This window comes from Paramormyrops kingsleyae, chromosome 22 (genome assembly GCF_048594095.1).
Source record: "Paramormyrops kingsleyae isolate MSU_618 chromosome 22, PKINGS_0.4, whole genome shotgun sequence".
Taxonomy (NCBI): Eukaryota; Metazoa; Chordata; class Actinopteri; order Osteoglossiformes; family Mormyridae; genus Paramormyrops; species Paramormyrops kingsleyae.
In genome coordinates this window covers 21,395,944-21,411,527 of record NC_132818.1, presented here as the reverse complement: position 1 = coordinate 21,411,527, position 15,584 = coordinate 21,395,944, and the positions used below count along the sequence as shown (strand labels likewise).

The following is a 15,584-nucleotide window of genomic DNA, read 5'->3' as shown; positions in this document are numbered from 1 at the left end:
AAAATGATTAGTAGCAGGTTTAATTAGGTCTATCACAGGTAGTACACAGAATTTAACTAATTGTAGTAGATAACTAAGTATTAATTTAGAATTTCCATTATTTTACTAGGTATCACCTTTGACACCAGTTTGAACTATTTTTTTTGTCTTAAAATGTCTAAAAACTAAACGGATTTCCAAAATGACGCTTTATTGAAATACTTGTTCAGGCTTTGTGTCTGGCTCTTTGGCCGTTTCATTGTCAACGTCATTTTGCTGATGATGGGGCAAGATGACGCGTCACATTACACTGGGGACTGCAGCAGAAGCACCACACGTTCACCGCGTTTTCACTTACCGGGCCCTAACAAAAGCGGACAGTGCTATTAATCGGCAGGCAGCTTCTGTTAGACTATTGCAGTGACATAATGCTGATTTAAATCACAGACTTTAAACACAGCTTATTCTCTTTCACAATGCTTTAAGATCACAACCTGGTCAGTTACTCTAACTCCAACTCCGGTCCTGGAGAGCTACCGTCCAGTAGGTTTTCTATCCTACCCGGCTTCTGATGAGCCACACCTGTTCTCAGGTAAATACCAGGAGCAGATGTGGCTCATCAGAAGCCAAATGGGACAGAAAACCTACTGGATAGAGGCTCTCCAGGACCGGAGTTAGAGACCCCTGGGTTAGATGCACAGCAACAGAACCCAGAATCACGTAGGACCTTTGAAGGACACCAAGCTATTTCCTTACACTTATAAACAGAATTCACTACAGGCATCTGTTAGGTCTGCTGGCACTTTTAAATAAAGGAAAGTTGATGACAATATAGTTGCGATATTTTAATGAATATACATCAGATATACAGTTCTGACACGATACAGAACAAAAACTCTGGACTGAGGATGAAAACATTCATTTCCGTGGAGTCAGGTTATTTTGGGAAGCCATCCAAGCTCTTCTTTCACCAGAATAACAATAAAGAAACGCAGACTGCCTCTGAAGCTGGTGTCTATCGTCACAGCTCATCCAAAAACGGCGTGTTCACCAAGTGGCCACTACAGGCCATCGATTTCTTGCCGGTTACAAACTTCTTTGCAGCCTGGAAAAAGAAAACAATTTGCTGCCTAAATAAGTTCAGGCTAAATTCACTCCACTCATGCCAATGTTCTCTGTTTCAAATGCCTAATTGTTATCTGTGACAAGGGCACAAATTAGCACATCTCCACCAATGGGATTTGAGCAATGAGCGCCCCTGGAGGACAACACTGTTCATGCAGCACAAGTCACGGCCCAAGAAGCACCCAGCAGACAGCAGAGTGATGAGTGGTAAGGATCCAGGCAAACAACACGGTGCGAAGCCAGGCTGCCACTAGAGGGCGCCTGTTATACAAACTATGGACTTAAGTCCTACCAAATAAGTTCTCTCAGGTTAAGAATTCCACTAAATGCATTTTAGGAGGTTTCCACGGTTAAACATGCTTAAAAAACGACAGATTCAGGAATAAGTCGAGATCATCACTGGTATTCGGGCTGGAGGTAAAGAGGGAGAACTCACGCTGGCCACTGCATCCGACGTGATGGAATCGATCTTCTGCAGCACCGCCTCAGGTGGGCTGTAGGCTCCACCCACGAGGCCCTGCAGCCCCATCTCCTCCAGGAGGCCGTCCGAGGATTCCAGAGACATCAGGTAGTCCGCCTTTACCTGGTTCCTGTACATCACACAACAAAAACATATTTTGAATCACCACCCACCCCACAGCCAATCAGGCCTAACCATCACCACTATTGTACAACTCCATAAGTGTTTACATTTGGTGCGACTTTGGGGAAGGCCGTCATGTGACAGATCATGTGACTTACTTAGCCCTGGTGAGGTCAGCGGCAGTCAGCCCGCCCTGGGCCACGGCCTTAACCTGGGCGAGGGCGGCCTTGATCACCTGTGAGGAACATGGCCGTAAGTACGCCTAGCCTGTTGGGGGAGAAGGCTTACAGCCGGCCTGCATTTTAACTGGTGCCCGTACTCACATCGCCAGCTGCGCCATGCTGGGAGATGGTGTAAATCCCGAACAGCCCAGAGTCCGAGTAGCTGGCATTGAAGGCAGAAGCCTGCAATGAAATAATGAAGTTCTGTCAACATTTGAAACAGTACTGTGGAAAGAGCGCCCCCCTGTGGTTTGCCGCAGAGGTAGGAGGCTCCCACACACATTAAACGCAATGCACTGGGTCAGTCTCCACGTCACTCACGTCGAAGGGCTGCGTGGTTGCCTTGGAGATGCCCTGGCTCAGCTTGCTGGTGGCATCGGAGCCCCTTTTGACGTGAGGCCCCACCCCTAGCACCCGCTGCAGCACGCTGAAGGCGTCGGCCTCCGCCGTGCCCATGACCGCCCCCTCGCTCACCACGGCAGCATGGACCAGACCATCGCCGTTCTGCTCCCGATGTTCGCCTGCACACGTATGGGGGGGTCACCAGCCAGATATACACTCTGCAGTAGGGATCGGACACAGGGCACCCCCCACCCTACCCAAATACCAGGCCTCACCTCCCTTGTACTGGGCCTTGGCGCTCGAAGTCCCAGTTCCACTTCGCACGTTGAGGAACTGCTCCCCCACCTGCTTGAGCATGGTGTGCTCCACCCCTGCGTGAGAGGCAAGTCAGGACATCGGCACACACACCCCCAAATCTGCTTGCTTCCGACCAGGCACATCGCCCGGTACTAGACTAATGAGTCTGAACCTCCCTCAAAATTTGCCTGCCCCTAAAAGCGCCAAAGTTAATTTCTGGATACAGGCCTGCAAGATGAACAGGGATAATGCACACACAGGCAGACACACTTACCTAAGCCGACCAGAGCCATTCTGGCACTGGTGAAATTGCTCTGGATGAAGGAGTGCAGCTGGGGAGAGGAAACAGAGGCCATTTACTTCCCTGCCGTAGCCCCTAGAGCTGGCAAGACTGACGCCGACTCGGGGCGTACCTGCTCGGAGCTGATGCGGCCCATCTGGTAGTCGGGGCAGTAGAGGGAATTGGAGAGAGAGTTCTTGTAGGCGGCCGCATGAAGCTTCTCAATGACGCCTCCAAAGCAGAAAACAGAAGCGAGACGTCGGTAACCAGCTCACCGTGCGAAACAAAACTAAAACAGAACAAACAGAAAGGCTGAGCTCACCGATCTGGGGGCTCTGGCCGGCCAAGGCCTTGTCAACTTTCACCCGCTCCGCGAGTTCGGACACCTCCCAGGGACGGAATTCCGGGGCCGTGGTCACATTGATCAGGTACTCCATGACGGTGTCGCTGAAACGCAGACGACCGCAATGACACGTCACGGCAGAGTGCTGCTGGGAACAGAGCCACTGGACACTGTGTGTGGCTCGCTACAATCCAAGAAGGCCGGCACAATCAATCACTTCAGACATCTTATATGTCAGAAACAAAATATCCCGTACAAAGTGCATTAGGTGTTATTCTATATGAACATAAATAGTGAAATTGCGCATTTTTCACATCACTTATACAAGTATTTCCAGTTAAGGAAAAATCTATGGTAACATAATACAAACATCTTCTAAATGTTTAGGTGGGTCAAGGTCACATGGTAATGCAATTCAGGCTGCCCAAATTATCTTGATTGATTAGCTAGTCCAGAAACGTACAAATACCACATCAAGATGGGAAACGTGAATAGAAAGTGCTGGGATATCAGAAAACTGGCATCTGAATGTTACCCTTTGCACCTATGACACCATACTGCCACTGACACAGATCGATGCTGATGCTGTGCAGCTAATAAGGGGGCTAAGACAAACTAAAAAAGTCACTCAAACCCCTAACCAGAGGTCATTTCAGGTCCAGAAAGTAAAAATCCAAACCAGGATTTTGTTTCAACCAACCAGTTGAATATAAAGAGTCACAGTCACAGAGTACTCAACTGGTTGGCTGAAACAAAATCTTGGTCTGGACTTTTACTTTCTGGATCTGAAAAGTCCGCCTCTGCCCCTAACCGAAGGTACAAACGCCGCTGGCGATGAAGGCAGCACTCACACGTGATCTCGCAGGCACTCCACAGTGTAGACCATGTTCTCCCGGGATGATGTGACGCTGCGGTGAAGACCAAGTACACAGAGCCGTTAGGAAGCCCACACACATGGCAACAGTGACACAGGGAAGCTTTAGGGGAATGTTTGCTCACCTCAAGCTGCCCCCGACGGCCTCAATGCCCCGGCAGATACGGAACGCCGACGCCCCCTTGGTGGTCTGGAAGAGATCAGTAGGAGTCATCCCCATCATCACGTTGCGGAATGACAAAGGAGCAGACTGTGCTGACATATCCATACATCCATGCACCTGCCGCACAGCTTCTTATGGCACAAGGCATTTAGAAGGTGTTTGACATGCACAAGTTACATCCATAAGCCAAAAAACCATGACACCAACAATCAGGCCAACCTGCTCAGTTTCTTACAATGGTAAACTGGAAGACTTGTGCACAGCAGAAGTAAGCACTGCTTCACTAAAACAGTTACGGCACACAAACAGTATGGAAAAGGTGAACCCTGTCTGGCCCTTTCTTCAACACACAGCAGAAAACAGAAGAGCTTCACCGGAACATTCCATGGGCCGGCGCCCTACCCTTACCAGACTGGCAGCCAGGCGGAGCAGGTGGGTGACACCCAGGTGACTATCACCCTCGTAGCGGCTGCCCGCCTTCACAAACACGCCGATCTTGGAGGCAGGAGAGTAATTCTCTAGGGAGGCGATCACAAGGCCATTGGGGAGCTTGGACACCTACAGGCCAGCAGACACGTTGTGTCATGTTCACAAGGGTCTCCATTTCAAAATAAAAGTCACACTATGCTGTATTGACTGCCTTGACTTACCATTACTAAAATTTCTGCAAAACCATAGAATGTTAGTAAAATACTGAATGACTCTCGATTAACTGTATTCAACACATCAAAAATGTGCAGAAAGTAAAACAGGCAACTACGCCACCTCTGAATGGTCTACAACACTATAAATTAGAACCGCAGATGCTTGTGCAATATGTAAACGTAGTCAATGAGTAGAAGATGTACTACATCGTTAATTATCAGCACTGGGACAGACATACAGATGTGTGCAGCGTGTCCACGCACTTGTGGAGTAAAACAGGAATGAAACACTGACCTGGACCTCTTGGGGATGTAGGGTTAGTCGCTCGGAGGCGTCACGCTTAGCAGAAGCCTGGGCTGCAAACAGCCGTTTCTGGGAATCACAGCACGGACACAAGGCGTTAAGGCTCAGGGAAGCTCCCAAAAGCCATACACCCGATTTCATCCCTCACAGTAAATACAAAACCAGAGCATTACGTATGGGTTGCTGACAAAAACATATTCCTAATTCTGTTCAGCGCCGCGGCTGGAAACACACAACGCTTATCGCCAAATAAAGACATATCATGGATAATAGCAGTTATGCTGCAATCAAGGGATAATCTTTTGTTACACGGAATTGACAGCTTTTATATCCACTCATTACGCTAGATGAACCTCGGTAATCCAGGCATAGATTGTGGTGAAATGTAATTATTTTATCCAACTTATAAAGCATATAAAAAGATTTGTATGAAATGTATGCAATTCCACAATGACCTTCAACGTACTGGGACCCTCCGAAACCTGTACTAAAGCATTTAGAAATTCTCTATACGTATAATAAAGGATGCACTCCGCAACCACCAAAAATACTCTTTAATATGGACCCATTTTACACCTGCACTAACAACATTCTGCAGTCCGCAGCCGGCAGTTACCAGGGACGTTTTAAGACGTCTTTAGGAAGGGCCGAAATGCTGCAAATAGCACCGATATTTAAGACAAACCGCTTCACTAATAGAAAGACACTATAAGTAATAGCTTATAGTAACTACGAAAACATCCTTAAAGAAGGTGAGCACTTACAGAGAAATGGCTGAGACCCCGAACCCCCTTCATGACTTATATCTCCTTCAGCAGCAAGGTAAGCTAATAATGGCCGACCTGCCCTCCGCCCCAGCATGCACTGCGCCCCTTAACCGAGAGGACATCCGGTTACGTCACGGGCGGACTGGTCTCTCCACGTCTACGATGGAAATTAAAAGTAAAAAAAATACAGTTTAAATGTTTACGCTCAATTCATCCTACAAAAAAAAATTAAGAATATGTAAACATGAAAAATATGAAACTTGTGCTTTTTGTAGTATTTGTACTAAAACAATTTCGCATTTATTTTATAACTATTTTTTATTATAATAATGGATACTTTATTGATCCACGTGGGGAGACTCTCTTTTTTTTTACCCCTCCTCTAACTCCTTGTTAAATGCTTTTGGATTGATGTAGAACACCAAGTGTTGTCTGGATGTAAAATTCTTCTACAAAATTTCATTATGAAAAAAGACAGAAGACATCTGATTCCTGTATGTAATTGCAATTCATTGTTTGTGACTCGCTATTATTATTATTTTTTTAAATCTACGATGGATATAACATTTGAGACGTGGTTCTTATTTAAATGTATAAAGTATATTGAGTCAAATACATTAAAATTACCAAATATTTAAATACTAGAATTAAAAGGATTCGATATTTTTCAGATATGAAAACTGCTCAAGTAAGTTTAATTTCACACACAAATCAAAACCCCTTGCTTTTAAGCCAACAGTGTTTTTAAAACCGTGGGAAATTTTGGGTAAACTTCTGGTAAACTTTTGCTACCTGGCGTATGTAAGTGAATGCTCGTGAGAAATGTCTGATTTATTTTTGGCCACTAGATGTCAGCATGCACAGAGAGAGAAACACCGGTTTTAATACTGTATCAGCAAAATAAACATTGTTGCACATAACGGCATCCAACACGCATTTTTTTTTAAGGCAAATACACTACTCAGCTGCATGGAGTAGGTAAACTAGGTCCTGCAAGACATTTAAGTACTGTAATTTGAAATAAATATTGACAACCAATCACATTCCTCCTATCGGGCGCCCAAAGATGACGTATGGTTGCGGTTAGACTCCACTGGCATGCCGGGCGCGTTGTAGTTAGGGACAGTGAAAGTGAGCTGTTTTAGGTATCAGCGATCTAAATCTGAGTCCTCCGTGAAGCACAAGCCGAGGGGACGTTGTTATTACGCCGCAGATATGGTAAGTAACTGATTGTGGCGCACACGTTTAATTTAGCTTCTTGGTATGTATACCCGGCAGATTACACGCTGTTTCATTCAAATGGAGGTTTGCTAAAATGTGATATATGCTGCTAGATTAAAAATGATTATTTGTGTTAAAGAAAATCCAGATTTTGCCACGCGGTTGAATTTAAACACTCAGCGGTTCATAACAATTCTGTCTGTATTATAGCCATAAGGTATGGAAAATCTAGGGTATCACTTAACGGTGTCCTACGACATTTTGACATAAATGTTGGAAAATTAGTCTGTCTTCAATGAGCTGGAGACATGGGCAGTAGTTTGACAAACGTATTTATAGAAATAATAGGAAAACATCAAAACGAGCGCATGCTTACGTAATTTTGACTTTCCCCAGACGGATCCGGAGGTGAACCCAAAGGCCTACCCCCTTGCCGATGCTACCTTGACAAAAACAATTCTGGATCTTGTACAGCAAGCGTCCAATTATAAACAGCTCAGGAAGGGGGCAAATGAGGGTAAGAAACTTAAGCTTTTTCTGCCTTCATTGTCCCGGAATTCACAGTATGCTTGTCGTATCTATTTGGAAAGTGTCTTTAAATGTTTGAAGGGAAAATCCGTCCTTTACCAAGGAATACAGTTGTTTGGTATAGGAGGATCTCTTTTTTTATACAGTTGCTTCTAGTTAATGGTGTATTTAGAGTTTTACACTTTTCCCTCCCCTTTTATGCTATTAATTACTTACCTCTGCAGATATAGCTTTGTGGAAGAGCTTGTTAATATACTTGGTATATCTCAGCTGGTTCTGCCTAAATGTACAGCAGTCTTTCCCTGTCACAGCCACTAAAACCCTGAACCGTGGCATCGCGGAGTTCATCGTGATGGCCGCGGACGCCGAGCCTCTGGAGATCATACTCCACCTCCCGTTATTGTGCGAGGATAAGAATGTGCCGTACGTGTTCGTCCGATCCAAGCAAGCCCTGGGTCGCGCGTGCGGCGTCTCCAGGCCCGTCATCGCCACCTCGGTCACCGTCAAGGAGGGATCCCAGCTCAAACCGCAGATCCAGTCCGTGCAGATGGCAATCGAGAGGCTGCTTGTCTGATGTCTCTGGTGGCTTGCTGGTGCTTGATATGTTATTGGAACTGGCGTAGTTGATACTGTGCTGCTGCTTCATTTGAAGGGATTTTGGATTAGCGGTCATACTTTAAATAGTGGTATGATAAACTCGTCAGTAATGATTTTTATTTTTACTTGGTAAGGGCCATTCTTGTTTTGGTGAGTTTTTCCATGGCTCAAAACTTTGTCCTGTCCTTTATTTACTATGTACGATTATGCATATATGGCAGAAACAGTATCAATTTGGCATGGTTAAAAACCTATGTCTTTTGTAATAAATTGAACCTCTGCAGAATTTGATCAGACTGAAATGAATAACACAACTTGTGCAGTTGACAAAAACAAGTTCCCAGGTATAGGGAGAAAGCACCTTTATTCCTTCAATATACATTTCAACATGTAAAAACAGGCTAACCACCAACTCCTTGTACCCAATACAGACTCAGTAAAACTTTATTGTAAAGCACTTAAAGAAGATTGTCACCGTTAATACCGCACAAACACTACCAAGGAATCCTCTTTGGAAAAGGAGAGAGCCGGTCACACCGTATAAACATTCAAAGCTTAAATACAGAGGCTCCACACTGCATGGATCTCAATGTGCCAGCATGTTAAAAAAAAAGCAAACGACTCCGGATGGTGTTCACATCAGGTGCCACTGTATGAGCTAAGGGTACGGTGATGTGAGCTAAGGGTACGGTGATGTGGGCTAAGGGTACGGTGATGTGGAGAGAAACGTTTACCTGGATGTGTGTTGACATCTAGCAAATCAAACTAATTTAAACCTACAGTTCTTCCTGTTTTACTGCCCCCCCCCCCCCATCAATGAGCTGCACTTAATGACAATCATTAAAAATAAATTATTTGCAATACAACACAAGGTTCCTCAGACTGAGGCGCTCCCCTCAGAGTCCATGTTAGGCAGAACATTAGTGCAAGACTGAGCTCCACACAAGCCCCCGCCTGGTTCAGGATATCACTCTTGGGCAGCGTTTCCCAACCCAGTCCTTGGGGACTCACAGACAGTCCACATTTTTGCTCCCTCCCAATCAGAAACACCAAATGCCTGATACGGGCACGCTGGGAGAGTAACAAAAACGTGGACTGTCTGCGGGTGTCGGACGACTGAGCTGGGACCAAGGAAGTACCTGCGTGTCCCTCTGTCCACGTGGGCAGGATCCGCGGAAGGGACTGGTGATCTGAGGTCAGCTCTGGCTGCAGCCCGAGCGCCGTTCATTCCAAACAGAATGTGGCGTTGGGGGCCGTGTCTGGACGGGTAGCGCCCACGTCCTTCCTCAGAGGCAGCGAGGCACAGCTGAGCCAGCTGCGGCTGGTTGGCATCTCGCCCACGATCTCCCAGGTGTCCGTCTCCTCGCAGTATCGCTCGATGGTGTCATGGTACCTGAGTGGAGATGCGGGGGGGGGTATTAAAGGTATTAAAACTACAGGTTCATTAGCATGTCTTTTGTGGCTCGTTAAATCAGCAGTTTGACGTACACACAGTACCGTCCATCTGTGGATGTGTTGCTATGGTGTTTTTATGCTTAAAATACTGCATAATGTGTTAGCCATTGTTCGCAATATTAGTTGATAACAAAAAGCCAGGCTAGAATTGGGGCCTATTTCAGAAAGCAGAGGGCTGTTCCACAAAGCAGGATTTCTTGCATAGCCGGATAACTTGTCGGATTTAAGGTAGTCTGGGCTAAATGTAACAAGTTATCCGGCTAAGCAAGAAATCTTGCTTTTTGAAACCCGGTATTGCTAAATGGCTTTACAACTTGCTGTACCGGAACGCGTTTAAATAGCGTGTGACGTCGTCCTCAGTTCCGACTTCCAACATCCGAGGTAAATGGGACGCATCATTCGTCCTGCTCATCCCTCACCTGTCCCAACCCTCTTCGCCACCCAGCACGTAGATCTTGCCATCCACCACTGCCACGCCTGGACGGTAGCGCCTCTCCTTCATCGGGGCACACATGGTCCACCGGTTACTCTGAGGATCATAGTACTCTACCTTGTCTGTGTTTTCGGTGGACGCATGCCACCCCCCTGCCGGCAAAACCAAAGACGAGACTGTAGACTTCGCCAAATGGTGTCATCACGCTTAGCACGCAGCGCTAACGTTTTTGCCAGCTTGGCTGGCGTACAGTGCTAACGCTCCATTATCACATTCAGCACAGAGTGCTAACATTGCAGCTATCACAATTAGCACGTCCTGCTAATGTTCTCACCATACTAAACAAACTGAATGCTGCTATCGCAATTAGTACATTTGCATGCAAGTGCTCAAATCAGTCCTACCATGACAGTAATGCCCTTCGTATCTCTAACATCTGCATTGTGCAAAACACTCCCCAAGCGTATCAGAAACAGAAGAATGCTCCGTGGATCCTGCCGACTTTACCGATGACGTAGATCTTGCCCTTCAGCGTGCAGGCGGCCGACCCAGAGCGAGCGATCTGCATAGGTGCCACCTCGGTCCAGAGGCACGTTTTAGGGTTGTACACCTGCGTCAGGTCCGTGCCGTCGCCATCCTCCAAGATGGCACCCCCTGATAATCCATTAAAATTAGTGCGACCGAACAAATAAACAGCATTGTGCTACTACTGTCGAAAAGGCAATGGCCGACCTGTGACATAGAGCAGCCCGTCGAGGGCCACCACAGCCGGGCTGGTGACGGCCATCTTGACAGACTCCATGAACTGCCAGCTATTAGTCTGGGGGTCATAACATTCCACCGAATCGAGCCTCGACTGGCCCTCCCAGCCGCCAATGGCAAACACAAAGCCGTCCAGCATGACCAGGCCTGTGGGTGAGAGGGATGGGGGAGTGTCACCATGGAGACCATGTTGCCTGGAGTCACGAGCATCTACACAGAAAGAAAAGTCTAAATCCTGCCAAGGCCCAACGAGAGATGAGTGCCGAGATCAGGTGATTGAGGCGACACACCAATCCGCTCCTTGGCAAGCAGGAGCTGAAGCTGCAGCCCTCACCCAGCTCAGAGCGTGCCACGTTCATGGGAGCCATCTCCAGCCAGGAGTCAAAGCACGGGTCGTAGCGCCACATCTCCCTGCTGGCCGAGCCGTCGGGGAACTCGCCCCCTGCCAGGTAGAGCGTGGAGCCTGGAGACAGAGCGGGACGGTCAGCAGGGGGCATCGGTCTCGCTGGGGAGATGGCCGGACCGCGAGCATCCTCACCCGAGGCCACCAGACCGTGCTTGCTGACAGCGAAGGGGAGGCAAGCCAGACTCTTCCACTGGTTGGTGACGGGGTCGTAGCTTTCAACACTGCGGAGGACCACCTTGTCATCCTCGCCCCCGACAGTCACTATCACCTCCGCCGTCCCTGTGGGCCAGCAGACGGGGGTTATCCTCTGCGTGCAGCTCGGCAGACGGGCCGAGACGAGACGAGACCAGTCGCCGAGCCGGAGGTGCATACCCGTGGACCGACGAGGCCGGGCTCTCATGCTGTAAAGTTCTCCGCGACGGTCTTGTAGCAGGAGGTAGTCTTTGGCCTCAGAGATTAGCCTCTGACACCGCAGGGACTCTCGGACCACTGGGAGCGACTCCACCGCATCATGGAGGTAGTAGGGGCTCATTAGGGGCAGCCGAATGTGCTCCAGCACCTGTGTCAGGTGATCGCAGGTCACATGATCAACACATACGAACACGTGATGAAGCCAGAGGCTGTCGCCGCTTATCGGCCTTGGTTAGCGCTTACGGGTGGTCGGCGATGGCCGAGGGTCAGTGCTGCCGCTCACCTTTTCGAAACTCGTCTTGCGGGTGGCACACTTGTTCAGCCACAACATGGTCGCCTCAAACACGGTCTCCTCCTTCGGCACATTCAAGTGGTCGCTTGAGATGATTTCCGTTAGCTTGTCTGCACAGAGGGATAGGAATTCCTCCTGGACGGACACACACCCACCCACAGAGTGCGACACATCAGGCATGACCCACAGCTGCTGCTTATTCAGGGCCTGTATCAGAGCAGCTGCACTTATGGCTCCGGCATCGCAGGCTCTCCTAGCGACGTGCTAAGGAGCATTAGCCTGGGTTACCTGGTGGCACACGGCGCTGAAGTGCTGCAGGATATAGTCCATACTACACTTCTCCAGCCGGCTGCAGGAGTGCGCCTCGGCGAAGCAGTGGATCCCCACGCAGTTGCCCTCGTCCATCTGGCGCTCCATGAAGCCGCAGCAAGCCTCGCGCACCGCCTGCACGTCCAGCAGGTTGGCGGCCGCCAGCAGGGCCTGCACATTGGCCCGGGAGATCACCACCTGGGCCGTGTAGGCATAGTCCACCAGCATGCCAATCATTTGTGGCTCCACCCCATTGATGGCCACGCGATCCTGTCTCGACTCCATTAGGTCGGTGGAGAACATGGCCTGGGAAGGGAAACCATAATTTAACCCTATCTCACTGAACTGGGAGAACTGGGAAACATCCACACCTTAACCCTATATCACTGGACTGGGAGAACTGGGAAACATCCACACCTTAACCCTATATCACTGGACTGGGAGAACTGGGAAACATCCACACCTTAACCCTATATCACTGGACTGGGAGAACTGGGGAAACATCCACACCTTAACCCTATATCACTGGACTGGGAGAACTGGGAAGCATCCACACCTTAACCCTATATCACTGGACTGGGAGAACTGGGAAGCATCCACACCTTAACCCTATATCACTGGAATGGGAGAATTGGGAAGCATCCACACCTTAACCCTATATCACTGGACTGGGAGAACTGGGAAGCATCCACACCTTAACCCTATATCACTGGACTGGGAGAACTGGGAAGCATCCACACCTTAACCCTATATCACTGGAATGGGAGAATTGGGAAGCATCCACACCTTAACCCTATATCACTGGACTGGGAGAACTGGGAAGCATCCACACCTTAACCCTATATCACTGGACTGGGAGAACTGGGAAGCATCCACACCTTAACCCTATATCACTGGACTGGGAGAACTGGGAAGCATCACACCATATCCCTATATCAATGGACTGGGAGAACTGGGAAACATCCACACCTTAACCCTGTATCACTGAAAAGGCAGAAATCCACCCCCCAACCTTTCCCAGCATCTTGTTCCCCGAAAAACAAAAATGACGGTACTGCCAAACTAGCTCCTACGCACACAGCGGCTCAGAGTAACGCCAGCCGCCCGGGCGAGTCTTCCGCAGTCTACCTGAAAGTAGGAGCTGAAGGAAGCCAGGACGATGCGATGACAGGGGAACTCCTGACCTCCGCAGCACAGCGTGACATCACAGAAGGCCTTGTTGAGTCGCAGGCTGTTCAGTCCCTCCAGCACTTTACTGGAATGCTTGGCTTCCACAAACACATAGTCCTCACTGTCCAGGTGAGTCCCGGGTAGGCCTGGGTCCCCAGGGCTCGAGGCAGAAGCCAAGACGGGGGCTGCAGGTGAGGTAACATCCATCTTCAGTCTTCACAGAGGACAGGGGAGCAATCGCCTGAAATGAAAACAGTGACTCACACATTCTTACTGCTCGTGCATATTTTATCGTCAAAATAACTTGACAAATAGCCACTGTACTCTATATAAGATTATAGTGTTGTGTCAAAGGACTTCCATATTTTTATAACAATTAAATGGAAAACTGATGACTAATGAATACTTTAATGAACATGGCAAAGATGTAAGTAGGAGGTCAACACATTTTTGCAGGAGTAAGACTCAAAATTCTCTTTTCTCCCCTATTGTCAATCTAATATTTATGAATATATAACATCAAATCAGTAGAAGCCTAGGTGGCGCCATGCGCGTTGTTTGGCGGTGGGGTGGGGGGGGGAGCAGTGCCCGCCCTAGCGGTAGGAGTCGAAATTGCAACAGAAACAATAACCAGTAAAAACAAACAAACAAATAAATAAATAGTTGAATTGAGTTGAAGGAATTTTGTCCTGGATTTGTTGCACTTTTGTGGTCTGCCGAGTAAATTGCGTATAATGACATCACCACTTATGACCCTTAATGTAGTGTTAGCACGCTAAATATGGGTGGACAGCGGTTTCCTCTGTAAAGTGAAAATTGTCTTTCCGCAATTTAGCGGCGGTAAAATTAACCGGCAAGAAGTTTTACTGCGGCGTCTAATTTTTAATACCGCTATACTGTTCAGATATACTGCGGTTAGGGTGTTTTGACGGTGTTTTAGAAACCAACCCTAATCTGACATTTCCCCAGCGGGGGGGATTAGTCCGGCCAAGCCCAGCAGCACCCACCCCCTCCCGTGTGTCCCTCATTGGCCTCCCTGAATCAATATGCCTAAAGTGGAATGTCTAATCGCCACAGGTGTAAGACCATACTCAGTAGTAAAGATTCGGGATTTTGTTCATCATTATTGTTGCGTTTATTTTCGCGTACAAATTACTTTTTGTACCAGTTTGAGACACAATGCCTCATGTTTGGTTTATAACGGTTCCTAATTTCAGTTTCCCTGCTGTACCCAAACCGAGGCGTGTCAGGCGTGTGGACTTCGTGTACTATCACACTACAAGGTGCGCTCCACTGTATAAAGTCTTTATTACAACTGTGACTTAAAATACCTCCAGATGTTTTTTTTTCTAAAATAAGCAATTACACTTTGCATTATACCATGCGCTTTGGCCCAACTGATCTATTACTTGATCGCCTGAACATATAATTAATCATTTATAATTAATCATCGGTTTTCTGCAGCCCTAATTATGTGTTGTACCGTAACATGCAACATAAAAAAACATATTGCCTTTGCCATAACGACCTTTGCCTCAGCTGTTTGCACAATACTGGCTAGTCCGAAGCCCCTGGCGTATCCACAATCCACATGCCCATGTCGCTACTTTTCCTGCATTTCCCCAAGTGCCGAAACTGCAGTCGATGCACGCAACAACACATAAACCAGGCTCTGCTCTCGTCGCCTTCCCCTTACCGCATTTCCCGATCAATCCGAAGAGTTACTTCGTACACCCAATGTCATGTTATTTATCGGTTACCGTTGACAACATTTCATCTTTCTTCTCCTCCACCCCCTACTCGGATTCTTCCAACGGTTACTACTACTTTTCCTCCACCTCTTCCTCTTCTTCGTTGATGTAATCCTGTCGGATTTATATAGTGACAATGTTTGTGAACACTGTCGCCGCCTAGTGTCTTGGAGTGGTCAATGAGCTTGTATTAAAAAAAACCCCGCGAGGTTTACCATTAAAACCATTACAGATCCCGGTAAAAGTGTAGCCGATTCTAACATAATAATGACCTCTCTTCTATGATCATGTCTAAACACTGTGCTAAGCTACTAAGCTGTGTACAAG

General features: G+C 47.8%; 3 protein-coding genes across 4 annotated transcripts; 1 reads left to right on the top strand and 2 right to left on the bottom strand.

The window, feature by feature from the left end:
- Window positions 1–811: 811 nt before the first annotated feature.
- On the bottom strand, window positions 812–6,058 carry uqcrc2a (ubiquinol-cytochrome c reductase core protein 2a). Its single transcript, XM_023835587.2, has 14 exons — window positions 5,920–6,058; window positions 5,147–5,224; window positions 4,616–4,765; window positions 4,170–4,234; window positions 4,022–4,078; window positions 3,150–3,274; window positions 2,961–3,058; window positions 2,822–2,879; window positions 2,526–2,621; window positions 2,230–2,429; window positions 2,011–2,091; window positions 1,846–1,922; window positions 1,541–1,694; window positions 812–1,084 (listed from the first exon to the last, which is right to left on the bottom strand). The coding sequence occupies exons 1-14, from the start codon at window positions 5,950–5,952 to the stop codon at window positions 1,001–1,003; spliced, it is 1,356 nt and encodes a 451-aa protein (XP_023691355.1). The 5' UTR covers window positions 5,953–6,058; the 3' UTR covers window positions 812–1,000.
- A 921-nt stretch (window positions 6,059–6,979) lies between these two features.
- snu13a (SNU13 homolog, small nuclear ribonucleoprotein a (U4/U6.U5)) lies at window positions 6,980–8,554 on the top strand. Its single transcript, XM_023835588.2, has 3 exons — window positions 6,980–7,140; window positions 7,540–7,660; window positions 7,983–8,554. The coding sequence occupies exons 1-3, from the start codon at window positions 7,138–7,140 to the stop codon at window positions 8,243–8,245; spliced, it is 387 nt and encodes a 128-aa protein (XP_023691356.1). The 5' UTR covers window positions 6,980–7,137; the 3' UTR covers window positions 8,246–8,554.
- Window positions 8,555–8,615: 61 nt separating this feature from the next.
- Window positions 8,616–15,368, bottom strand: LOC111855998 (kelch-like protein 24). 2 transcript variants are annotated; one of them, XM_023835585.2, is made up of 11 exons: window positions 15,203–15,368; window positions 13,465–13,747; window positions 12,316–12,642; window positions 12,019–12,162; window positions 11,697–11,883; window positions 11,457–11,603; window positions 11,253–11,381; window positions 10,889–11,065; window positions 10,664–10,810; window positions 10,143–10,308; window positions 8,616–9,661 (listed from the first exon to the last, which is right to left on the bottom strand). In XM_023835585.2, the coding sequence occupies exons 2-11, from the start codon at window positions 13,711–13,713 to the stop codon at window positions 9,493–9,495; spliced, it is 1,842 nt and encodes a 613-aa protein (XP_023691353.1). In that variant the 5' UTR covers window positions 13,714–13,747; window positions 15,203–15,368; the 3' UTR covers window positions 8,616–9,492. The 2 variants fall into 2 exon arrangements, with proteins under 2 accessions (XP_023691353.1, XP_023691354.1); XM_023835586.2 differs by having other exon boundaries at window positions 13,465–13,691.
- Between the last annotated feature and the right edge of the window lie 216 nt (window positions 15,369–15,584).

Bases quoted from the DNA above. Each gene is read 5' to 3' on its own strand.
- uqcrc2a (XM_023835587.2), bottom strand. From the start codon at position 5,952: ATGAAGGGGGTTCGGGGTCTCAGCCATTTCTCT. The intron at 4,766-5,146 runs GTCAGTGTTTCA...GCTGGCCTGTAG, and splicing joins TACATCCCCAAGAGGTCCAG to GTGTCCAAGCTCCCCAATGG. The intron at 3,059-3,149 runs GTGAGCTCAGCC...TCTGCTTTGGAG, and splicing joins CGGCCAGAGCCCCCAGATCG to GCGTCATTGAGAAGCTTCAT.
- snu13a (XM_023835588.2), top strand. The intron at 7,661-7,982 runs GTAAGAAACTTA...TCCCTGTCACAG, and splicing joins CAGGAAGGGGGCAAATGAGG to CCACTAAAACCCTGAACCGT.
- LOC111855998 (XM_023835585.2), bottom strand. From the start codon at position 13,713: ATGGATGTTACCTCACCTGCAGCCCCCGTCTTGGCTTCTGCCTCGAGC. The intron at 11,382-11,456 runs GTGAGGATGCTC...CTCTGTCTCCAG, and splicing joins GCACGGTCTGGTGGCCTCGG to GCTCCACGCTCTACCTGGCA. The intron at 10,309-10,663 runs GTAAAGTCGGCA...TTTTGCCGGCAG, and splicing joins GGGCAAGATCTACGTCATCG to GGGGGTGGCATGCGTCCACC.